Raw genomic sequence first — 25,338 nt, 5'->3', positions numbered from 1 at the left:
GCAGCAAGTTAGAAATGGGCTTTCCCATCGGACAATGTACAGGTATAAACAAGTGGAGCAGAATAACAAAAGTAATGACAAATGATGTGAGTTGAGCGCAACTTTTCCAAATAGTTACCAAGACGTGGGGGGGAGAAGGGGCTTATGTAGCTCCAGCCAAATCTCTGGGGACCACCAATGTACGCATGCACACACTGACAGGACTGAGAGCAGAACCTGGCAGCTGCCAAGACCTAGAAGTGTCCAAGCAGGACCCATGACAAATACCTGCCCTCGGTCCCCCTTAAAATACTTGTTTCTGGTCTTATTGTTCAAAACAGGCTAACATGCTGGATCTAGAGGCCAGTTTAACTTTTGCACCATGCCCCACAGCCATCCCCAAATCTGGAGCTTGCCTGGCAGACACACATGCCCAAGACAAGCAAAGTTTTCCTCCTTCCCTGCGATTTCAAGTGTTCACAATGAAGACGTCTTTACCAGAGCTGGCTACGCTCGCTTGTGTTTCTTTTGTGTAAGAAGAGCCCATCTGAGAAGGATAAGTGCATTCAAACTGTTGGAATGGGGAGGCAACCTGTGGCCTTCCAGATGTTGAATCTGTCTGAGGTGACGAGTTGGGAGCCCAACAACATCTGGAAGGCCACAGGTTCCCCACCTGTGCAGGCAGCTAGCTGGGGTGTGCATGCGTTAAGATTATGAGAGACAAAAATTGGACCAAACTTGTCATGGCGGGGAAGCCCACAGTCTCAACATGCGCAATAACAGAATTAACAACCAGAAAATGGGAAGGGGAGAGCAGGGCCGCGGGGTAGAGAAGGGCTTCAGAACAAAGATTGGAAGTTTTGTAACGACTGGAAGGGGGGAGATTGGAGGGGACAATGGCTGTTCTCACCTAGGCATTTTCAGCAAATCCAGCCAAGGCGACTCAGAGCAAGGGTGGGCAACCTGTGGCTCATGTTGCTGGGCTGTAACTTCCATCATGCCTGTGATGGCTGGGGATGATGGGAGTTGGGAGTCCAGCAGCTGGGAGGGCCAGAGGATGCTCATCCCTGGGTTAGACATTACAGTACAAGGTGTAAACTGAGTGGGTTAAAAGAATTTCACAGGCACTCCCTTTTGGAGTACAAGTCCCATCAGCCCCAGCTAGGAGGGCCAGAGATTATGAGAGTTTTAGTCTAGCAATATCAGGAGGGCCACAGGTTTTCCATCCCCAATTTAAAATGTTGCACCTGAGCACCATCGCTCGAAAACATGGCTCGTCCAAGTTCTCAGTACTTTTCTTTCTTTCGCTGCTAAATAAAATTTAAACATTTTAACATCAGCTTTGTTTTCGTACTACGGAAGGCAGGATTAATTCCGAAACGAGCTTATTAAGGAATTTTACGGAATAGTCAATAGAATTGTTATGGTTGTTATTATTAGTAGTAAAAAAACCACCTTTAAAAACACACATTTGCTTTCCAAGTTATGTTTTGTAATCCACTCGAGTCTGGCAGTGAACTCTCTATTCTGCCAAACAGTGCTGAAGCAAGGTCTAGCCTTGGATGTCACGAAATGAACCCTCAAGAGCCAAAATAATCAGAAAAATGTCGGGACTAAATCTTTTGGCATTATTACATCAAATTTCAGAATGGATAAGCTTATGGTTTGGGGAGATTTAAGGGCTAAATCATCTGTTTTGCTGTATGAAGAGTTCTGCAGGGTATTGTAATGGATTCTCCTGACAGCTGCAACTCCTGAGAGTTTAATTTCTTTCCTCAGGGTTATGGTAGAACCAATCCTAGCTCTGTGCAAGGAAAGGTTAGGTAGAGAATCTCCATAGGCACCTTGCAGCCCTGAAGTGGAAAGTTTTGAATTTAAAGGGATGGATTCCATTGCCGCCCCCTATAAAATCTGGAACTCTGAGAAGGGGCGATTCGACTCCTAGGAATAGCGAGTCAGCTTGTCATAGTTGGGTCCGATGGTCCTACACAGAAACATCGATAGCGTCATGAGGCAGAGCTGTGGGAAGAGAGAGATCCAGTTAAAAGAGGGCTCACGTTGCTGCTCTGATACAACCACTGGCAGCAAGTCGTGGGACATTGATCACCCAGAGGGTGGACCTCACAGGAAACACCAGGGCAGCCTTCGCATTCTGGAGTTGCCTGGGCTTATTAAAAACAGGTTTACGGAAGAAAGCAGAAGGCCATTATCTCTCCCCCCCTGCCCCCATCTAGCTGGATAAGGAGGGAGGAGAATTTAAACTATCTACAGTGTTTGAAATCCCCCAGGTGCCACCTAGTGCGGGTCCAATTGCCACCACATGGAGACCTGATGATGCCAGGTTCGCGACTGACATCTCCATCTGGCTGGCCCCGCCAGCTTTCTTAAACAGGTCGCACAAAACAAATGAAATACCGTGAAAATCCCTGAAACGAGAAGTAACTGACTAGAAATATCATCTTGTGGAAATCAACTAAATAATAAAAATCAAAAAGCTTAAGGGAAAAAAATTAGAAAAACCTAAAATAGAACAAAGCCTTAACGGGATGCCGGCTGCAAACCCCGTTTCACTGAACTATTCAGTCTCCTCAGAAGGAAATAGAATTTTAAATGACCAAAATTCAAACAAGGGTAGAACCCCAAAAATTCTGACGTATTCTAATCCTAGCTCGACCTAGGTAAAGCAAAACAGGTCAGCAGAAAAGCTTGTTTATTGCATTTATATCCCACCTTTTTCTCCAAAGAGTTCATGGTTCACCCCCCATCTCAGTTAATCCCTACAATGACCCTGTGAGGAAGGTTAAGAGGCTGCGACTGGCCCAAGGTCATGACTGAGTGGGGATTTGAACCTTGATCTCTCAGGTCTGATACTTTAACCATGGCACCACACTGGCTTCCTAGATTTCTGCTACAGGCCACCTCTATGAATTAAGTAGGTAAATAAATATGGGGAAAGCAAAATGTCATTTAAGAGAAGGATCTGAAATATTTTCCTTAATGCCTGATTTTTTTTTTATTATGGGTTGTTTTATTTGATGCTTTAATGTGTTGCAAACCGCTTTGAGATTTTTTATTTAAAATATAAAGCAGTATAGAAATGAAATTAATAATATTAATAAATCCCACGGGTGGGGGGTGGGGAGGAAAGTCGCCCAAACATTCCGTTGTGGCAACCGTAACCCAAGTTTAAGGTGCTATTTGGCGATTGACAGTGGTACCTTGGGTTAAGTACTTAATTCGTTCCGGAGGTCCGTACTTAACCTGAAACTGTTCTTAACCTGAAGCACCACTTTAGCTAATGGGGCCTCCTGCTGCTGCCGCCGCGCCGCCAGAGCCCAATTTCTGTTCTTATCCTGAAGCAAAGTTCTTAACCTGAAGCACTATTTCAAGGTTAGCAGAATGTGTAACCTGAAGCGTATGTAACCTGAAGCGTATGTAACCTGAGGTACCACTGTATATCTAAAAGTTTTTAACACTGTCTACAGATTATCCAGCAGAGGGAGGGTTCTTCCTTTTAAAGATACACTTTCATTTATCCTTCCAGCAACCCCAAGGAGGAGGCAGACAATCATAACACCCATTTTGCACGTGGAGAGGAAGTGCCTCACTCAGTGCGTTATTCGTGGAAGTGGCTGAACATGAGCTCGCATCTCCTGGCAAAACAGCCTCTACACAGTTGCTCAGTCTGTTTCCCCTGACAGAACTTGCACCACAACTCAGGCCCATCTCAGCACAGGCTGAGGTAGGAGTTTCAGGATGAGCACCTGAGGCCCAGCAACCCGCAGTTTATCTGTAGGAGCATGCATGCACACACACGCCACGTGCGCTCCACACCCATGGCAATCCCAAGGCCAACACAATGCGGGGCTTGCCAGAACCGTCTCATTCTTGCAGTTAAAGCGCTGTTCCTTAGGTAGAAGGATGCAGTCCCTGGCCACCACATTTCCAGGTGGTCTAGTAGCCGAGGCACCCATGCACACACATCTACAGCACTCAAAAGGACATACAGCATCTGGAGTGGGCCACAGACCAGCATGGAAACATGCAACGCCTGACGTCGTAAGGATCACAAGACAATGCATACAGAGCACTCTGAACATTCAGAAGCACTACACAAGTGCTAATTATTTTGTTACCATCATGAAAAAAACACCCTGCTTTTCTTCTACTCTGGAAGGCAATGCTGGTCTTGTGCTAGTGACAATAGACATTGTTCCGCTTCAGACCAAGTCTATTCAAAACATTCAGATTCGGTTTATGAAGCGGAAGCATGCTGGGTTCCGCCTTCATTTCAATCTGTGCACTTCGACCTGTAAAGCCCTACTTGCCATTCGTTCCAGATATGAATAGGCAGGCAGGCAATTATTCAGTGGTTCAAGCAGGGAAGCAGAGAGAGCACTCCAGGAACGCAGGGCAGCTGCCTTGCACTGTACACTCAGACCCTTGTCTCAGCATTTTCCACACACCAGCAGTGGGTCCCCAGGATTTAAAGGCCGGGATCTCTTAGTCCTACCTTGAGACCATCTGCATGCAAAGCAGGTGAATGCATTATTCTATATTGTTTTATTCTTTTGTTTTGCTTTTTTATTTTATTTGGAGCTTTGTGATATTTGGTGTGTGTTTTTGACTTGCTCTTGCCTTGGCATTTCAAAGAGCTGCTGTGTTTAAATATACTGGCTTCGGAATGGAAGGAGATGCTGATGAGATCAGAAGGGTGTGTGCATCTTGGAGGGAGCAGGGTGGGTTATCAGTAATAATTCCTCCCTCCCTAGAAATAACCACTCTGAACTCCCTCCTGTTGCATTTTAGCTATATTTTGAAATTTTCTTTCTAGTCCCTCCACCACTTTCTCGTTCTCTTTCCCCTTCTCTCTTTCTTTTATGGAGGGTAGAGGCTTGGGCACTCTAAACACTTCCTCTTCTTGCTCTGAGGGGGCATCAAGGCTCCCCTTGCGAAGCAGCCTAGAGGGCAGGCACGTGGCAATTGACTGCGAGGAGGAAAAGGGGGAAAGGAGGCGCTGATACACACAGATTTGCAGCAGCTAAATCCCTACCAGGCAAAGGCAAAGCTCAGCCTTCCCACTTCACCTGGAGTAATTACCTTGCCAATACTCGAAGTAGATGTCCCTGTGCAGGCAACAGCAAAAGGGTTTAAAATAAGCAAAAAAATAAACAGAGAGGCAGAGGAGGTTTGGGAGAGTGCACTTGGGGAGGGAGCACAAGGAAAACATGCAATTCCTGGTGTGTGTGTTGCTTTGTGTAGCCAAACAAAACACTGCATTCACAGGCATGCCTGGACACATGGCAGGGAGGTGCATGGGTCTTGAGATCCACAAAGCAACCTGCTTTTCCACATAACTGCAGCAGCCAACACACAAAACATGCAAGCAGGCCACAGCTGGCCTCAGCACCCCACTTGCCGGTGCCAGCAGGGCAGTCCACATGCCCTTACTGGGCAGGTGTTGATCACACAGCGCACTATATAAAGGCCCAAACAGCTGAGACAGGAGTCTGCCAAGCCGCTGGAGGTGGCAGTGATGAGAGACAGAAGGATGGCGGAGGCGAGAGTAGAAGGAGCTAAACACCCCATTTACTCCCTCCCTCCCTCTTATATCCCACCTTTCCTTCAAGGAGCCCAAGGTTGTGCACATGGCTCTTTGGCTCCCCATTTTATCCTCCCAACCACCCTGTGAGGTGGGCTAAGAGTCAGTGACTGGTCTGAGGTCACCCAGTGAGCTTCATGGCTGAATGGGGATTTGAACCCTGGTCTCCCAGGTCGTAGTCTGACACACTAACCACTACACCACACTGGATCTTGGATGCATGCCATGAAGCAATGCTGCACAGGTCTTCCAGATTCAAGGGCAACTCTGGTTCCCCTGTTGGTAGCGATGTTGTTAGAGGGCGGCTCAGGTAGTCCAAGCCCCTGTTGTTTTGTGGGAGGCCCTAGATCAAGTGCTCTTCCATCGGCACCCCACCTGGTTTAGTTTTGTTTGTTTGTTAATGCTTATAGGGCAACTAGGGCACATCAACACACAGTTACAGGGAGGCCCCAGACACCCACCATCTTAATTTCCCAGAGACATCTATACAATCTGCATATTGAAGTTTTATGCAAATTACCTAGTAACACACTCGCTTGATAGATCAACCAGGCAAGCTCAGACTCCCAAATCCCAAAGAGGTAACACCATGTCCTCTCACTTAACACTGAAGCCTTGGCTGTGTGCCACATGTTCAGTGTTTTTCAGACCAAATAGTTGACTTAGCAGCTGCACTAGAAGCTGCAGTTTGCTTTCCCTAAAAATCTATAGAAACAGCAGAGCCAAGTGCAGTCCTCCAAAATGAGTTCTCCATAGCACACCCCAAATTCTGCCTCCCCAACCTAGGAAGCCAGTCAGGAAGAACCCCTTCTCCCCAGAAACACACACAAAAAAAACCCATAATCTGAGAATTCAGGGGAAGCACAGGCCAAGAATCCACCAAGGAATTCACAATGACTTCAATATGCTAGCAGTTTTAATGGCCAGCACACACACAAGACCAAAATCATGCACAGGCCATACAAATAAAAGCCCACACAAATCGGATTTCAGCCAGAGGGGAAATAAGCAAACAGCAGCAACAACACACAATTCCTCCCAGCACTGACAAACACAAATGTACACAGCTAATATACCAAGGCAGGCCCTTGAGCAAACCCACATCAGTGCATGCATACAAATACACTCCCATCTGCCACCTGCTGGGGAAGTAGAGGATCTCATGGGAGCCACCACTATGCAAGTCCCTGTGCTCTAGTGCGCTGATCAGGATCATGCACAGCAGCTGCAGGAACTATAAGAAAGGTTTTAGGCTGAGGAGGGGAAAGGGCAGACCATCTCTCACCCACATAGCATAATTCCACAGTCAACAGCAATTAGTGGTCCAGACTGGAGCAGCACTTACAGGCACCACTTGTGGTTTTGCTCCACAGAGCACCAAGGTGGAAACACTGGTATGCTTCCCCTTTTGGCTCAGCAACAGAAATACCCTCAGGTCTCCGTAGGAACTGCATCCACAGAACCCCCCCCCACTTGCTCGACCACTTATATTCTGAGTTAATAGAGGGCTGTAGAACTGAAGGCCTAGAGCCTCTGTTTTTCTGGGAAGTGAGCACCTCTTATTGCAAGGTGGGGCAAATGAAAGATAAATAGCTCCAGCAGCTTCCCGGGGGGCCGATCGCATAAATAAGTAGCGGGTGGCATGGCAGCGTGGCAGCGCTCACCTGACCTCCCAGCAGTGGAGTCGCTGCTGCTTACTGGGCAGGAGAGGGGCAAGGCAGCAGAGGGGTGGTGCAAACACACCAGCAGGACCACCAGACTGGCTGCTGCAGTGCGTTTGCACTGTGCCAGTCTCCTTGCTGCTGCCTCGCCCTCTCCTTCCTGGTAAGCAGCAGCGACTCAGCTGCCGGGAGGCCAGGGAAGCGGCGGAGCTCCACCGCAACCTCCGCTACTATTGGCAATGCCAGCAGTTCTACTCCTTGCAGAGCTGCAGAGAACCGCAGCCACACCGACCTGCAGCAGCTCGCCCAGACCTCTTACCTCCATGAGCGCAATCCCAAGGCTGATCCCCACAATGGTGATGATGTTATTTGTGAGCCAGGTCTGGACGCCGTCCATGCAGCCCTGCAATTGGACAAAGGCGTATTTGTTAAAAAAGGCTGCTTGCTTGCATGCATGCGTGTTCTGAGATGATAAGAGCTGTCAAGCCCACCATTCTGCATCCCACACGGCAATCAAATGCATCCAGGAAGTCCGGGAGCACGGCAGCAAGGCAATAGCCCACCACAAATTCTGTATTCAGCTATGCACTGCTTCTGAACATGGAGGTTCCATTTGGCTACAACGGCCAATCGCCACTCCAAGTCCTATTCCCCATTAACTTGCTTAATTACCCATTTAAAGCCATCCAAACCGGTGGCCATTCCCAGTAGTGGTTGCCAACAAGGAAGGACTGGGGGGGGCACATGTCCAGCCCCCACTCCCAGGAGATTGAAACAGAGGATCACCGGCCCCCGCAGCAGAGCTGTCTTACTGCATTTTGAAGTAAGTGAAGTGAAAAGGTTGCAATCAAAAAAGCAGGCCCCTTCCCCCACCCCATCACTGCCTGGTAAGACCATTACGTTCAGTCTAGTACGGTCAAAACTGCACCACAGTTACCCCACATTGCATGGGAGTGCATCCCATAAATTAACTACACAGTGTGCGGGAAAGTGTTTCCTTTAGTCTGTTCCTGAATGGACTGCCAATTCCCCCCTCCCAGCACACATTTTTACATAGATTTTTTAACAACTAATGTGCAGACAGAACCGAAAACAAAGAATCAAAAATTTAAACCATAAAGCATCGCAGCCTGGAAGGACAAAAGTACGAAAAGATAACAACACAGCTCCAAAGAGATAATAATAACATGCTAACTCACGCCAAGGTTCCCTTAATAAAGATTTATAAAAGTACTCTCAGCCTCCAAGTTCCATCATTATTGTGAACAAAGGCTCTATATAGCCTTAACTGAGCCAGACATTTTGCACATATCATTTTGACCATGTGCCTCAATATTTATATAAGAAATAAAATCATGCCATCTATTTCTATATGTCCTTCAAGCTCTGCCCTTTCGGTCCTTTCAGTTTATGAGATACCTTTCCAAGGAAGGCGATTTGCCAAACCCTCAAATAGCAGAATCCTAATTATTAAGATAGGGGCTGCGAGAGGCGCTGTGGTCTAAACCACTGAGCCTAGGGCTTGCCGATCAGAAGGTTAGTGGTTCGAATCCCCGCGACGGGGTGAGCTCCCGTTGCTCGGTCCCTGCTCCTGCCAACCTAGCAGTTCGAAAGCATGTCAAAGTGCAGGTAGGTAAATAGGTACCGCTCCGGTGGGAAAGTAAATGGCGTTTCCATGCACTGCTCTGGTTCGCCAGAAGCCGCTTAGTCATGCTGGCCACATGAGGAGGGCAACCAAAATGGTCCAAGGCCTGGAAACGATGCCTTATGAGGAACGGCTAAGGGAGCTGGGCATGTTTAGCCTGGAGAAGAGGAGGTTAAGGGGTGATATGATAGCCATGTTCAAATATATAAAAGGATGTCACATAGAGGAGGGAGAAAGGTTGTTTTCTGCTGCTCCAGAGAAGCGGACACGGAGCAATGGATCCAAACTACAAGAAAGAAGATTCCACCTAAACATTAGGAAGAACTTCCTGACAGTAAGAGCTGTTCGACAGTGGAATTTGCTGCCAAGGAGTGTGGTGGAGTCTCCTTCTTTGGAGGTCTTTAAGCAGAGGCTTGACAACCATATGTCAGGAGTGCTCTGATGGTGTTTCCTGCTTGGCAGGGGGTTGGACTTGATGGCCCTTGTGGTCTCTTCCAACTTTATGAGTCTATGAGTCTATGACCCGGAAGCTGTATGCTGGCTCCCTCGGCTAGTAAAGCGAGATGAGCACCGCAACCCCAGAGTCGTCCGCAACTGGACCTAATGGTCAGGGGTCCCTTTACCTTTAATTATTAAGATTAAAGGTCTTCCAGGATTGCTGCCGATCCATTTCATTGGGTGACTTGGGAGTTCTAGAGCTAACAGAGTTGGAAGAAAAAGCCTCTTTCTATCCACTTTCTCCAAGCCATGCAAGCCAAGCTCAGAGCACCACAAGGGTTGGATTCTGACCAGATAAGTGTTGCAAGCTTCCTCTCCCCTGCCTTCAGCGACTCACCATCTCATAGACGGACCACGGTTGCCCGTAAGAGTTACAGAAGCCTGCAATCTTCGGCCTGGTGGTGGGGGCAGCGGTGGTGCTGTTCCCTGGCTGGCCAGGCTGAGAGACGTTGCCGCGGCAGGAGCAGGGATAGAGGTGGTAAGAGGAGTTCTTTATTATGCTGTTCTCCATCCAGTCATTGGAGAGGATCCATCCGCAACACTGGAGCTGCAGGGAGGCAAAAGAGAGAGACCATGAGAAGAAGACCTGGGGGCTGGGAGGGAAAGCTACCCCAGGGGCAGAGGAAGGGGGGCGATGAGGGCGGTCTGCCCCGGGTGTCACCACTGAGCGGGTGACAAAATGGTGGGCAGCACTCACAACGGGGCCTGCAGCGCGCCAGCCTATCCCAAGGGCCATCTAGTCCAACCTCCTGCAATGCAGGAAACTCAGCTAAAGCACCTATTAGCCATCCAACCTCTGCTTAAAAACCTCCAAGGAGGGAAAGTCCACAACCTCCCGGGGGAGACCGTTCCCCTGTCAAACAGCTCTTAACAGTCAGAAAGTTCATCCTAAATCTTAGAATCTCCTTTCTTGTAACTTGAAGCCATTTGTTCGAGTCCTACCCTCCAGAGCATGAGAAAACAAGCTTGCTTCATCTTCCATGTGACAGCCCTTGAGATATTTGAAGCTGGCTATCCTATCTCCTCTTTTCCAGGCTAAACATACCCAGCTCCTTCAACCGTTCCGCATTAGGCATGGCATGAGTTTCAATCTGGTTTTTAGCCTATTGCTTTGTTGATTTTTAATCATTTTTGTAATGTTTCAAATAGTTTTTAACTCTGATAATCTCGTTTTATTCTTTTAGTAAATTGCTTTGGGTGCTTTTTTTTTTTTACACAACTGAGCAGTACATTAATTTTGCTAAATTAATTACCGTATTTTTCCGTGTATAAGACTAGGTTCCCCCCCCTAAAAAATAATGTCAAAAATTAGGGGGACGTCTTATACATGGATATATCTCCCCCATTTTCTTAAATCTGAGTCCCCAAAGATAGGGGGCAGCTTATACATGGGGGCGTCGGGCGTCTTATAGATAGACAAATATGGTAAATAACCAAAAAAAGCCATCCATGAACATGGCAGGAGGAATCAAAAAGGCAGAGAAAACTTGGGTGGGCATTTCTTCTTGAGGAAAGTATCTTACCTCCATCTGCACATAATCCCAGCTCTCCTCCTCATCCGTGGACGGATTATATGTCCCATAGTGCTCAATTATTTCTGTGACATAGTCACCAACCTTTGTGTTGAGCTGCATGGGAATGAAAGTAAAGTTAAAAAGTCAGCTCTCCGACAGCAGCAACAGGCATTAGGGTGCTCCTATTCTCTGAGTGCCCTATAGCAAATTTCTTATAGTGTCTTCTTGGATTGGCATGACCCGCCCCCCCAAAGGAATGCTGGCTGTTTCCTTACCAGCTGCCCAGATACAGGCAGCAGGGAAATGAAGCCCCTGTAAACAAGGTTGTAAATTGTGGTGCCCGGTTCCCCCTGGGTTCTTCAAAACCAAACAGAGGTGATGTACTCTTCTTGAGTGGCACGCCTTCTCTGAATCTACACTTGCCCAACAAACTCCTAAACAGAAGTACATGTGAGAGCATTGGGTTTTCCTGTTTACTACAGTGGTACCTCAGGTTACAGATGCTTCAGGTTACAAACGCTTCAGGTTACAGACGCTTCAGGTTATAGACTCCGCTAACCCAGAAATAGTACCTTGAGTTAAGAACTTTGCTTCAGAATGAGAACAGAAATTTTGCGGCCCCGGTGTGGCGGCAGTGGGAGACCCCATTAGCTAAAGTGGTACCTCAGGTTAAGAACAGTTTCAGGTTAAGAACGGACCTCTGGAACGAATTAAGTTCTTAACCCGAGGTACCACTGTATAGGAGCTGGCTGGTTGCACAGAGCTTAATAGCTGGCCCTTGCGTCAATCACACAGCCATTCCTCCTCCCTCCAGGATAATTTAATTTAGAGAAAACTCTGCCAAATAAATGGCCTAGAAATGCTTTTTTAAAAACCTAAAGCCTGCCTGAAAGCGTAGAAGAGAGGGTTTAAGAATCTACAATGGAGCCAGAGCCTGAGGCTCAAGGGTGGGGAAAAGCAAGAGTTCACCACCCAGCCAAAAGAGAGAAGAGATCAAAAGCGCACCCACGGCAGGAGGGAGGCGTGGGCCTCCTTCACCCCAGCTTTCACCCTGCTCTCCCCTGCATGTGAGTCACAAGCACTCGGAGAGGGAACGGGAGATCAAAGGGCATGAGCAGCCCTCTCTCGCGTGCCCCGCTTGTTCTTTCCTCTGCTCAGGCAAGGAAACTGAGGCTCCGTCGACAGCACACGCAACAAGAACGAGGCGGCGGATTTGTAAGGGGGTAGAATGACACTTTCCACTTCAGACACTGGCGGGGGAATCTTTGAAACGTTTTCCCCTGTGTCAAACAAACTCTCTCTGTGAGTGGAAAAACCAGCACACAGGAAGTGAGTGGAGCTAGAACCCATTCTCCCCAATGTGCTAAGTCATCTACTTTCGGGGAAACTATTACGCACAAAGTGCTGCCCCCCCCCCAGCAAGTTGAGACAGTATGGTTGCTTCTGTCACCTCTGCACTTTATCACCTCGTTCCACTGTGTGTGTAGACCAGACGGGAGGCCCCATACACACCACACATTTACAGCACACATTTGCTTCCCCCCCTCTGCCCCCCAAAGAATCCTGGGAGATATATGTAGTTTGCTCGGGGCACTGGGTTTCATAGCTCTGGGAAGGGTAAGCTACAGTTGTCATAATTCTTGGGTTTGGCCTGTGTGCCTTAAACGTATTACGTGTATCTAGCCTGGCGATGAAAGCGTGGCGAGAGAGAGAAACGGAAAGATAGATAATCTGATGTTTTTATTTGGACCGCGGTGGGGAAAATCCCAAGGCAGCCCCTCGCTGACCCTCCCATGAGACACGCAGGTTTCACATTTTATCCAAGTGCCACTCACCGTTTTGCTCTGCGAATATACCAAGATTCCAATGATGATCTGGGCCAGGAAGAGAAGGAGCAGGAAGGCGAAGTACTGGCGGGGCACAGGGAACAAGAGAGGTTGATGAGACTCCGTCAACGTTCCATCCCAGCCAGGTGAGCTACTGCAAGTCTCCCTCTCACGGGAGGAGAAGGCTGGATGCTGGCTGAGATGGTGGTTCCTCTCACCTCCCCACACACCCTTTCTATGCCTGCAGCTACAGGGATTCCTTCCTGACTGCTGCTTTTTACTCTGTGTTTGCTTTCTACAGGTACAGAATCTACCCCACACCCCACGAAGGAGGCCCAGCCCCTGGATGTTTCTCCATGAGGTGGACAACCTGTTACTTCTAGGCAGGGTCCTGCCCCCTCGCACAGTCCGTGGGGCTTCAGGGTTCCCAGCATGCTGTGTCTGCTGCCTGGCTGTTTGTTGGGCCGCTATTCAAGGCGCAGGACCCTTTCCTGCTGTAGTGACTGGCTGGCATCCAGAAGAAAACACGAGCCTTCCCTTTTCGGGATATCCTCCATCTTAGATGCTGATCAATAAAGGCTACGACTTTGCCCCATTTTCTTTGCTGCTATGGGGTGGCAGGTAGGCAGCCCTTCCCCCTTCTCCAGCAGCGCCACCCACCCAAATAATTTCCCTTGCCTCTTTCTGCACCTCTTCCAGCTCTACACTACAGTGGTACCTCAGGTTACATAAGCTTCAGGTTACATACACTTCAGGTTACAGACTCCGCTAACCCAGAAATAATGCTTCAGGTTAAGAACTTTGCTTCAGGATGAGAATAGAAATCGTGCTCCGGCGGTGCGGCAGCAGCAGGAGGCCCCATTAGCGAAAGTGGTGCTTCAGGTTAAGAACAGTTTCAGGTTAAGTACGGACCTCCGGAACAAATTAAGTACTTAACCAGAGGTACCACTGTATTCTTTTTTGAGGTGGTGCGGTCAGAACTGTATATAGTATTCCAAATGCAGCAGCACACCACAGATTTATATAACATTGTGAAGCTACTGGCAGCTTTATTTTCAGTCCCTCTTCCAGTCACTCCCAAGAGTGGGATTTGTCTTTTGCCACTGCCACCACATGTGCCTTCTTGACCCACCCGGTCCTGCTTCCAGAGAAGGCCTGCCAACTCCCAGCAGGCCTTGCTTTTAACCCCTTATGCCTGAGTTCCTTTTATTGACTCTCCCCCCCTCTCTCTCTGCACATACTTACACATCCTAGCATACACTTGATTTCCTTGAGGGAACCCAGGCATCCGAGGAATCCCATCCACATGGTGAGGATGCCAACCCCACAGAAAATATAGGACCAGATCTTGAGGGCATAATACGCCGACCCTGGAGAGGGAGTTAATAGGTAAATCATCAGTCCAGCTTGTCTTGACAGGAAACTCAAGAGGCCAGAGATGGCAGAGAATATTTTTAGGAAGAAAAGCTGCCCACTGGCCCATTGTCTGCACCAGGGTTTCCCAAACATGGGTCTCCAGCTGTTTTTGAACTACAGCTCCCATCATCCCTGCCGACTGGTCCTCCTAGCTAGGGTTGATGGGAGTTGTAGTCCTAAAGTGGCTGGAGACCCAAGTTTGGGAAACCGTGGTCTACAATGACTGGCAGTGGCTGCCCAGGATTTCAGAAAAGAATCTCTCCTACGTGGAGATGCCAGGGGGTTGAATCTGGGACCTTCTGCACACAAGGCAAATTCTCCACCACTGAACTACAGTCCTTCCCCTAATTTTGTTAAAAGCCTACTTCTCTCCAGCAACCTGACTGGAAATTTTCCCTGGTATAAGGATTCGGTGAAACAACAGGTGCTTATGGGAGCATGTTCTAAGGGACTGAAATGCTGCTACACATGAGCTGCCATGAGCTACCCCACAGCCTTTTCCCTGCAAAACCCAAAGCATAGATGCATAGATGCAGGAGAAAGCAGGACCAATATGATGCCAAGGTGGGGGAAAGCACTGGTAGACAGCTGTAAGGAAAGGTCTGTTTTTTGTTCTCCTAGAATTTCCCCAGTGGGGCCAGTGGGTGGGGTGCAGTGTCAGTTGGGACGGAGGAATATTAGCAACCCAGGAGGGAGAAGGGAAAGACGAGTATGTGAAACGGGACTGAGAGCCCCCCACCCACATCCACGCTGACGAGACTCACCTAGAACAGCCGCAAAACTGTCCCGGTCAAAAAGTAGCCATAAGCCAAAGCTAAACAGAAGTCCTCCGAGGAGCTGAAAGAAACAAGGAGTGGGGGAAAGGTTATAAATCTATGTTCCTACATATTGCTTCCAAGTTTCTTTAAATCTTTCCTCACCCTCCATCAATGGGCTTCCCAAAGGGCAAATGGGAATCACACTGATGGGCCCATCTAGCCTGGCATCAGGCCTGCCCCCCCACCCCACCCCAAAAAAAGGTACTCACAAAGAAGAAGAAATTGAAGAGGAAAAGGAAGTACTTTGTGACAGCGATGCAACCTTTGCGGGACATTGTGTCGTCCTGTGGGGAAGGAGAAGAGTGTCAAAGGGAGAGACAAAATACAAATCCAGTTTGGATTGTTTTTGGCAGGGCCCATTTCCCTCCCAGCCTCCTCATGCTCCCATGTTTGTTATCTCCACATCAATCCTCAAGGAAGGTTATTTCATTTGGGTTCTTTAATTTTCCTTTTTTTGAAAAAGGAGCTCTAAGTTGCGGCCTCTCCCGTAACTTAGAATCCTAAGTGATGAAATCATAACAGCAGCTCACTCGGTTGCTGAGGAAACGTTGGCTGTCATCTTGGGGTTGCCTGTTCCATTCCAGGCCTTGCTGGTTGAGGTGGGGGAAAGGAAGGAGAAAGCAGAGAGGATGGAGGCCTCTCCTCCACACCCCAAGCCTGATCCAGGCCTCACTGATAACACCCATTGCGGCTGACAACTGGCTCCATGTGATAAAACAGTCCCACCCATTCTTCCATTGGGTTGCCAGTTGTTTAGCCTGCTATGCCTTTAAAAACAGTTTGAGGAACGGATAATCTTTATTTCCACATTGTAGGAAGCTTTATCAGCACATCAAAAGCTGCTATTGGAAGGCCCAATATTTTTTTATTTTCTGGTCAGTTGGAACGCCTATCCACCAGATGCGCGCGCGCACGCACACACCCTTTCCAAAACCACACGGTTTCCATCTGGCTGCAAGAACTGAGCCTGCACTGTCTCTAAGTGGCCTGCATTGTCTCTGAAGCTATGACCGCAGCCTCACAGCAGCTGAGTCCAATATGAGGAACCGTTCTTAGGTTTATCAAAAAAGCAGGTAGACAGCAGAAATAGAGAATGCAGAGGGACAACCAACCCCTGCGGCAAGTGTATAGGACAGGCACCATTTAACTTTCCAAATTAAGTTGCTTTGCAAGTTTCAAGCTACATTCTCAGAAGCAGAAGTTCTCATTAAAGATAGCTATACAGATCCACAGACAGAGATAGATTAGAATATACCAGCAGCAAACTCATTCTTCGAGTGTGGATCCTTATATAGCTAAGCAGCAACATCTACACGAAGTTTTACAGAAGTACCCCAAAAAAGTGGTTTGAGGGGGCACTACAAAACAGCCCACTGAGGGCTGAACATGCTCAGTGGTTATGGAATGCTGACTTGGAAAACCAGGTGCAAGGGAAATTGGAATGGAGTGTCCTGGGAAAGGTCAGGGCTGGCTGGTTGGCTGGCTGGAACTCTGAACAGTAGCACTCTAGCCTACAACATTTTGCTGCGGGTCCCACCCATATTACTGAATACATGTTGTCAGGGAGCAGCAGCCAGGGAAGGCTTCATGCCCTGTGTGTGGTCTTCCTGAAGGCATCTTGTCGGCCCCCGTAATAAAGCAAGATGTTGAAGTAGATGAACTTTTGATCAGGGCCAACATGGATCTGTTCATGTTGAGACACTCTACCCATGGCCAGAGGCATTCTCACTGTACGTCACATGTTCCCACTACTCTCAGAAAGATCCTTCAGAACTGAGACTTGCTAGCAGGACAGATGATATCATCTCAGAGCAGACCAGAAGAGGAAGTGGTCGTTTCTGAAGGTGCTGTGCATCGTAGATTCTCAGAAAGAGACAGGCTCACTTCCTGGGCTCCTTAGGCAACTGATTCTTATAAACTCTCTCACAAATCTCTGTCTTCTTGCGTACAAGACCCACAGACTCACTCCTCTGCCTTTCCATTGGCTGAGCTAATAACTCACATCTGCAGCAGTGCCAGTTCACACACATCTATATGCCACCTTCATTTGTGAAAACACAGACCTCTGTCACATCTGCTCATTCACACCCTGTTTCAGCAAGACGGTTCAAGCTCCGCTCATCATTGCTATGCATACAGAAGTATGCGCAATCCGGATCACTTATGTAAGCTGTCCATGACACATTTACACTCATGGGAACGTCTCGAGTTGCACAAGAGCTTTTCAGATTCCGTGTTCAAGGGAGCTCTCTCATATGTGCAGGTTCACAACCAGTGTCTGGCCTCTTGGACCTTAAAGAGCACACCACCCTTCACCTCCATTGGTGTTTTGCACAAGGGCACTTTTAAATACTTTGCACACACCAGACAGACATGCGTTTTGACAAGGACAGGCGTTTTTGCCGGGTTTCCTCAATATACAGTCAGTAGCAAAATGACATATTAAACCACAAATCAACAAGTCATGATCCTCTTTGTCAAAGTCCCTTGGGTCCACACATACTGTCCACATGTACTGTCCACCTCTGCCTCATTTTTACACGAACAGTTCTCTCTTCTTCTGCCAAACAGGCTTTTTATTCTAAACTGGTTTCATCCCACCCAGCCTCACAGTGACACTGAGAACGCCCCCCCATCACTGAGGCCTCAAAACATATCACACCCCAAGATTCCCTCTCAACTTCTGCCCCATAAGCAGCCCACTTGCATCTCCAGCCAAGCCCACCCACATCACTTGCCCCATAGATGACTCACTCAAAAATTAACCCCACGCTCTGCGAACAAGCATGTTATTCGAGAACCGAGTTTGGATCTCTGAGCTATGAGCCAACAGTCCCAACCCCAGATGTTTTCTTAAAAAACGCCCTTATTCGCTTTTATTCCCTATCCCCTCCATCTCCTACTGACCTCTTAACCCTACAATGTTCTGCCCTGGGACTTCTCAGCGTTCATTAAAACCCGATCTAGGAATGGCTCACCTTTCAGTATCACCCAGGCAGCCTTTTGCCTCTTCTTTCTGCTTTGCTGCTATCTCAACCTCTCGCTCCGCTCCCCGCAACCACCTAATAATTCGCCTTCTTTTGACGGTCCAAAGTTTCCAAACTTCGCTCATCCACCCAAAGGGGCCCACCTCCCTCATTTGCGCCTCGCGTTTCTGATTGGCTGCCTGGGGAGCAAAGGAGGCGGGGCTTGTATATTAACAATTAATAGATTCCAGCGTTCCACCCACAGCCGCCAGTTTCCAGCCACCCTCCCCCTCCCTCTTTTGTTGCGGGCTGCCTTTTTTTTTTTTTAAGGTGGTGCCGCTTCTCAAGGGGTATTTGGTTTCATGACGTTTATCCTCTGCGCCCTCCACATGCTGAAAGTGGCACAAGCAGAGCGCGGGTTGTCCTGATCGTACGTACGGCTTTTGCAGGGAAGCCACACACAAAAATCCCCAACCCAATTATGCTAGTAAAAACATCCAAAACCAGGGGTTCAAGGCACCATGCCTCGCATCTCCGCGCGTTAATTTATATTGAGAAATAATACTAGAGTCACAGCTCAAACCAATTTCCGCGCATTGCATGGCGAAAATTATAGATCCAGCATTTTGGGGGGACAGATCCATCGTACAGGGGGAGGGCTCTACTTGGTTTTCACATGGGAGCACCCAAATCTACCAGCAAGTTAATTGCTCCTCAAGTCACTGTCCACGCTGAATAAAGACCCAGTGCTCTGCTGCGTTGCAGCAACTTTCCTCCATTTCCTAAAGACGCTTCCTCGTGATCGTAGTTTTCACATGGAGACATTCCATATCCACTGCGGAGCTACCAAGCTATCAGCTCACAACACCAAAGTAAATAAACCTTTGCTTTGTGGCACTGCTGTGGTACGGAAACCTGAATCTGAAGCATGGGCACACACTTTTTTTTCTAAGGAGAGATTTGGGGCTTTTTCCACCCTTCATGAGTGTTGAGACAAATAGGGATTCCATCAATGACACCATTGACCATAACATCCTTCTGGACCATCTAGAGGGGCTGGGAGCTGGGGGCACTGTTATACAGTCCGCAGACTGTCTCACCAGAGTGGTGCATGCTCTAGTTATATCCCGCAGACTACTCCAGACTACTGCAATGCGCTCTACATGGGGCTACCTTTGAAGGTGACCTGGAAACTGCAATTAATCCAGAATGCGGCAGCGAGACTGGTGACTGGGAGCGGCCGCCGAGACCATATAACACTAGTCCTGAGAGATCTGCATTGGCTCCCAGTTACGTTTCCGAGTAAAATTCAAAGTGTTGGTGCTGACCTTTAAAGCCCTAAACGGCCTCGGTCCAGTATGCCTGAAGGAGCGTCTCCACCCCCATCGTTCAGCCTGGACACTGAGATCCAGTGCTGAGGGCCTTCTGGCGGTTTCCTCATTGCAAGAAGTGAGGTTACAGGGAACAAGACAGAGGGCCTCCTCGGTAGTGGCACCTGCCCTGTGGAATGCCCTCCCATCAGATGTGAAGGAAATGAGCAGCTATCTTATTTTTAAAAGACATCTGAAGGCAGCCCTGTTTAGGGAAGTTTTTAATATTTAATGCTGTATTGTTTTTAACACTCAATTGTGAGCCACCCAGAGTGGCTGGGGAAACTCAGCCAGATGGGCGGGGTATAAATAATAATATATTATTATTATTATTATCATCACCACCACCACCACCACCACCACCACCACCACCACCACCACCTTATTGCTGTTAACCTGTAAGCCTCCATTCACTTTGATAGTACTAATCACCATTCATTTTGATAGTACTGATAATGACCACCACCAGCAGCAGCAGCAGCACAGAGCATGGTACAAAAGAAGGGATGTTAGAGAAAATTCAAAATTTAAATGCAAAATTTAAACACCTAAGAGATGAGCTGTGGTTTGGAGCTCATTCAGCCTACGTGGAATAATTCACACACATCTTTCTCTCTGTTGGAACACACATCTTTTTCTCTGTTGGAACTTCCTTCTGCTTTCCATTTCCATAGAAATTAAATATGTTGTACAAATAATCAATTAAGGCTACACTCCCAAGTAGTCTGTGGGACTCTCTACTGAGTAAGCACTCACAGGATTAGGCAGCATGTTAAGAATGCATGTCATTTCTTTAATCGTTGCTAAAAACAAGTTCACTGGAAAATTAACTGTGGTCTGTTAACAAGCAGCTTTGCTGAATCATTTCAGGCTTAGAACTGCTTAGGCCATGTCTTAAGTGTTGCACAACAAATGACAGAACAATATGGGCTGCATTCACATGGCAGTTTATTCCATTTCCCCAACCTTTTCCTAATTGTTAATTTCCACATTATTGAGATTTCACATGACTGGTACTTGAATGGGGGCAGCAGGCTAACTTGGCAGTCTCAGGGCAGGCCACGTAGCAGCTACAATTCTGTCCTCCAACAGGACAACAGCTGGGGAGCCACCACCGTCTGCTTAATTCTACCTGGCAGAAGGGCTGACCCTGAGAATGAGGGGGCCCATTCGCACCATACATTTAAAGCAGTATCACTTTTAACAGCCATGGCTTCGCCCAAGGAATCTTAGGAACTGTCGTTTGTTAAGGGCACAGGATGTCATTAGGAGACTCCTATTTCCCTCACAGAGTTCCCTGAGAAGACAGGTTGACTATTAAACCACTCTGGAAACTGCTGCTCTGTGAAGTCTCCTAGAAGCTCTCAGCACCCGCAAAGTATAGTTCCTAGGATTCTTCGAGGGAAGCCATGACTGTTTAAAGTGGTATGATCTTGTTTTAGAAGTATAGTGCAGATGGGGCCTAGGAGAGAAAGAGAGATCCATTGCTTGTGCTCCAAATGGATCCTCCTCTGAGGAACTGGCAGAGCTTGTCTGAGTAGTGTCAGAGCCGAGGTGGTTGGGTCTGTGTTCATGTCTGCGTCTTACCTAGTTGCAAGCTATCGATGGATCAGGACGGGCAACGTGGGACATGAGAATGAAGAGATTCCTGATCCCCTCATATATATTTTTTCATGATTATCATCACTGCTATTACTATTTTGAACTTAAAGTCAACACAATCAGAACAAAACTAAAATGGGGAAGCTGGTTTGGTGGGGGAGGGAAGGAGAAAAGGGGGGAAATCCTTTTCAGCTTATCAGAGAGGCCCTTAAAGTTTAACAAGCTCATCGTGGGGTTTACTCTTTGCATTGTATTGAAACACTTTTGCTACTGACCCTGAAATATTGGGGGGAAACCACTTCAAAGGTCTTCCATTTCTTCTGCAGATACTGCTGAGCATCAGTGGGTGCAATTAGTTAATTTTAGCAGCATACATACCCTACGTTCAAAGCTGTCCTGAAGCCCTAGCTTACCTGGCAGCAAGTCAGTATGCCAAGTCCCAAGGGTCAATCCACACAAACAAAGTCCAGGAAACGCAGTTCAGAGTCAATCCAAGTAGCCAAGTCTGAAGTCCAGCAGTCAGAATACACAGTCGAGGGTCAAACCCAAAGCACAGTCCAGTAGAGGTCCAGGCATAATCCAATCCAAGGTTCATCAACATGGGCAGTTGAGCAGACACAGCATCTCACCTCAGCTTTCCCCTTGTACCTTGCATGCTGGTTGAAACATCTGGGTTTGATGAAGCAGGTGACCCTCACCTGTTCTGAGCTGGGCTGTGGACCCTTGCCTGCCTCAGCCTCCTAGAGTGCCACTCCCACTGCTCCCTACGCCTCAGAGCCTGCCATGTTTGTGGGGACAGGGGTCCCTCTCGCTCTGGTGATGGGTCCTGCTGATCTGGTTCCTGTGCATTGACCCCCATTCCCTCACCATCCTCCGTCACCCTGTAAGTACTTCCTTCCCCATCCCCTGCTTGCCCTGGTATGTCCTAGTCCCAGCTACATCCCTTGCCAGGATCCTCTTCTTCCTGACAGTCAACCAGCCAGCTCATGACAAAAGCACATTTAAATCACATTTTCCACCTACCCCGAAGAATCCTGGGAACTGTAGTTTGTTAAAGGAATTGTAGCTCTGTTGGGGGGATAAACTACAGTTTCCAGAGTGAACACAACTTTATAAGTGTATTAAGGGGCCAATGAACTCAGGCGTTTGGGAAACTCTGGCTTAAGTACATGTCATTGAAACAGTCACTTTTAGCATTTCTCCCCGCCTATGCTTAAAAGAAATATATATTGTAAATCCCTTGGGGCAGGGAGGGACCTGCCCTCTAGTACTCTGTAAAATGCCAGGACACACTAATGACTCATGGCACTATGTAAATTATCATCGTCATGGGCACCTCCAAACGGTCAATGTTTTGCAGGAGGAAGTCAAGCACACACTAGAAAATTCAAGCTTGCATATTTAAAGCGCTCTGTTGCCCTAGCACAACAAAATCACTTTGAAAAAGAAACAGTTTTTTGTGGTTAAGAAATTGATGGGGAAATGCATTGAAAAGTGTGGAATGTCGAAGGGGCCTCCTGTAGGCATCAGGAGGTGAGCAGTTTGCTGACGTATAACCTCCCTGCAAACAAATCAGAACAAATGCTCAGTAAAGACCTGACAGAGTCTGACCTCCGTGACAGCTTTGTGCAAGCAAATCAGGATGAATGCTCAATACACAGCTCATCTGAGGAGCCCCCCATCGCCATGTAATGATCAGCCCACTCTTTATTTTAGTTTACCTCCTCTTTCAGCTCACAGTAGAATCCGCTCCTCTCATCAGCAAAGATAACTGAGATCCCCTTCACAATAGCATTTCTCTCTATATTTCCTGCAGCTTTTTGAGGTTTTGGGCAGCTTAACCCCACAGCTGTTGTTTTAAGTTCCTTAAACAATCGGGTTTTGTTTCGTTTTGCTCCTTTTGGCTTTCCTGAGATGGTTACTTTTTTCCCCTGTCTGGCAAGCACTTTGAAGATCAAAACTGTATTTATTTTGGAGAAGGATAAAAGTACCGTCTCATTTGATTACACAATCTTTGGGCAAAAAGTATTATGTAAATCCATCTGTATTCCTCTTCCTTCCAGCTGGAAATGTCGCCCATACAGCAGTGCTGCTGAGCAACAGTTGTTCTAGAAAATGTGACATAAATCATATCAGAAAAAAGCCACAGTCAACTGTACTTCAGACAGATTGTTGTCCCCCACCTCCTGGGACCAATGAGCCCATCTCTACACACTGACAGGTGTATTTTCATTTAAAGTATTACACTAAGACGAGTGGGGAATCTCAGGTTGCCTGTGGCCTTCTAGGCCTCTGTGTCTGATCCTCAGATCTCTCATGAGCTCATACCCTGAAACCAGGGAGTGTTTATTGAGGAGAGATTTTACCATTGCCTTATTATCTTAATCCTGTGTTATCCCACATGAAGATCAAGTATCCAGAGCTTTGTGATGCAAAGTCAGGCTCCTGCATCATGGATCCACCTGTTTTTCACCCACCAGCCACAGAAAACAACCATGTTATCACAAACACAGCTGCATTTACCAGCTAAGTTGTAAGATCCTATGCTTTAAGACACTGCTGTGGTCCAAACCCTGGCTCTGAAGCATGGATCCTTGAGGTGGTGGTAAGAATTGAAAGAGTATTTACTCACATGGTCATGAGGAAGGGGATAACACAAAAGGAGACAGCACCAAGCAAAAACAAAGCCACACTCTCACCCACCTGTAAGCAAATAATATTTTTAATTTTAAAGAAGCAGGTGCTTCTGTTGCCGGGTGCTGGAAGTTAACGTGGCAGGTATTGGAAGGCAGAGAATAATGAGGGGAAATCTTTTAAAACCTATACATAGGTAGTGTATCACACCTTCAAAACTGACCCAAATAGCAAAACAGAGCAACGCAGATTGTGAGGGGACACTATGCTGCCTTTAAAGCGCATTCTAAACACATCCCCTCCCTCAAAGAATTCTGGGCATGGTAGTTTGTTAATGGTTGTTAATGGTTTGTTAATGGCTGGGAATGGTAACTCTATGAGGGGTAAACTACAGTGCCCAAAATTCTTCGAGGGATGTGATTGGAACATGCTTTTTAAAGGTAAAGGGCTGGCCCTAATCCTAATCCACACCACCGGCACCAACTCCAGGGGGCCCTGGGGGCTCGGGCACCCACAAAAAATTGTTGTGGGTGCTTGGCACCCTTACCGCGGGGCCCTGGACACGACTTCTGGGGCCTCCAAGCGCTGCTGCAGCGTGCAATGTAACATGACATCATGACATCACAGCATGCTTGCTGCTGGGCACCCAGTTAAGTCGGCACCCCTGATCCACGCACAAAGCAGGGATGGAGGGATACTTACACATGCAAAGGATCCTGGCTAGGGATCCACATAACAAGCAAAAATAGAAACAAGGTGAGGCTTTAGAAAAGGAGATGTTTTTCCTTCAGTCTCATAAACTGCAATTCTGCAATTGCAATCCTCCTTTGCCATTGCGGCTGCTTTCTTCGAGTTGGCTTCTCTGTAATTGTTCCTTAGGACAGAGCTGCCTTTTAGAAGCACAGTCCTATCCCACAGACTCCAGAAACCCACAGGATTTTGAAAGCAACATTCTTCTTTGCCAAAATCCAGGCTCGCAGTGTTACAATATTTGTTCTTCTTCACATGCATGGGAACATTTGCGAATGTAGTTTCAAAGTGGGTAGCAGAGTCCAGGTTGCTTATCTGCTAGACCTAACCTGCTTCTTGCCCCCTCTGTAAGGGGAATCCCTCTCGCACAAACAAACACGAATGTTTTGTTCTGGTTGCCAGGCAGCTGCAAAGGACGTATTGGCTTCACATCAAGCTTATTGATAGCGAAACTGTTTTTACCTTATTGGTAGTGAAACCGCACGGCTTTATTATACCAAGTTTTTTAAGAAACGGAAAGAACAGAAGTTTGCTACATGTTTTAAAAGCATTCTATATAAATAACAAATACATTATACATATATCTCCAACCAACATTAGCTTGCCAGAATGCCCAGTCCATAAATTGGCCCTAGTGCCTACTGCTTATTATGGTTCCCAGCTTACCAACATTGTGTTCAAAGGTACAAGATGCATTTTAATTGTGTCTGTGGTTTGTGTGGCATGGCCTCATGGGCTAAATTTTAATCCCTGCCAAGCGTAAACTAGCCAGCCTAAACTACAGGTTGCAATGTTAGAATCATAGAGTTGGAAGGGACCCCATGGGCCATCTAGTCCAACCCCCTGCAATGCAGAAACATGCACCCATACCTGGATCATACCTGTGACGGTGGCATTATCAGCACCATGCTCTAACCAACTGAGTTAACCAGCAAGGCAGGGGCACAGGATGTGGGACACAATATCCAGATGGAGGAATGGGAAAAACTATGGAAGAGTGAGATAAAATTTACAGCATGTGTGGCGATTAAAGAAAGTTATATGAAAATGATGTACA

The 25,338-nt window shown here is 47.5% G+C and overlaps 1 protein-coding gene across 3 annotated transcripts in view; it reads right to left on the bottom strand.

Annotated features, from left to right (window-relative positions):
• Positions 1–949: 949 nt before the first annotated feature.
• CD37 (CD37 molecule) overlaps positions 950–25,338 on the bottom strand; it is a 28,046-nt gene continuing 3,657 nt past the window's right edge. The window contains exons 1-9 of one of the 3 annotated variants that reach the window (XM_053360618.1): positions 17,938–18,093; positions 15,169–15,243; positions 14,906–14,978; positions 13,971–14,095; positions 12,735–12,809; positions 10,909–11,013; positions 9,723–9,932; positions 7,562–7,645; positions 950–1,998 (exon numbers count right to left, since the gene is read on the bottom strand). In XM_053360618.1, the coding sequence (XP_053216593.1) occupies positions 1,921–1,998; positions 7,562–7,645; positions 9,723–9,932; positions 10,909–11,013; positions 12,735–12,809; positions 13,971–14,095; positions 14,906–14,978; positions 15,169–15,234 (816 nt within the window). In that variant the 5' untranslated portion in view covers positions 15,235–15,243; positions 17,938–18,093 and the 3' untranslated portion in view covers positions 950–1,920. Of the gene's footprint in view, positions 1,999–7,561; positions 7,646–9,722; positions 9,933–10,908; positions 11,014–12,734; positions 12,810–13,970; positions 14,096–14,905; positions 14,979–15,168; positions 15,244–15,489; positions 15,661–17,937; positions 18,094–25,338 lie in introns of those variants that run through there. The other 2 variants (XM_053360616.1, XM_053360617.1) reach the window with 2 other exon arrangements.

This window comes from Podarcis raffonei, chromosome 13 (assembly GCF_027172205.1).
Source record: "Podarcis raffonei isolate rPodRaf1 chromosome 13, rPodRaf1.pri, whole genome shotgun sequence".
NCBI lineage: Eukaryota > Metazoa > Chordata > Lepidosauria > Squamata > Lacertidae > Podarcis > Podarcis raffonei.
This window is presented reverse-complemented; position numbering and strand designations above follow the sequence as displayed.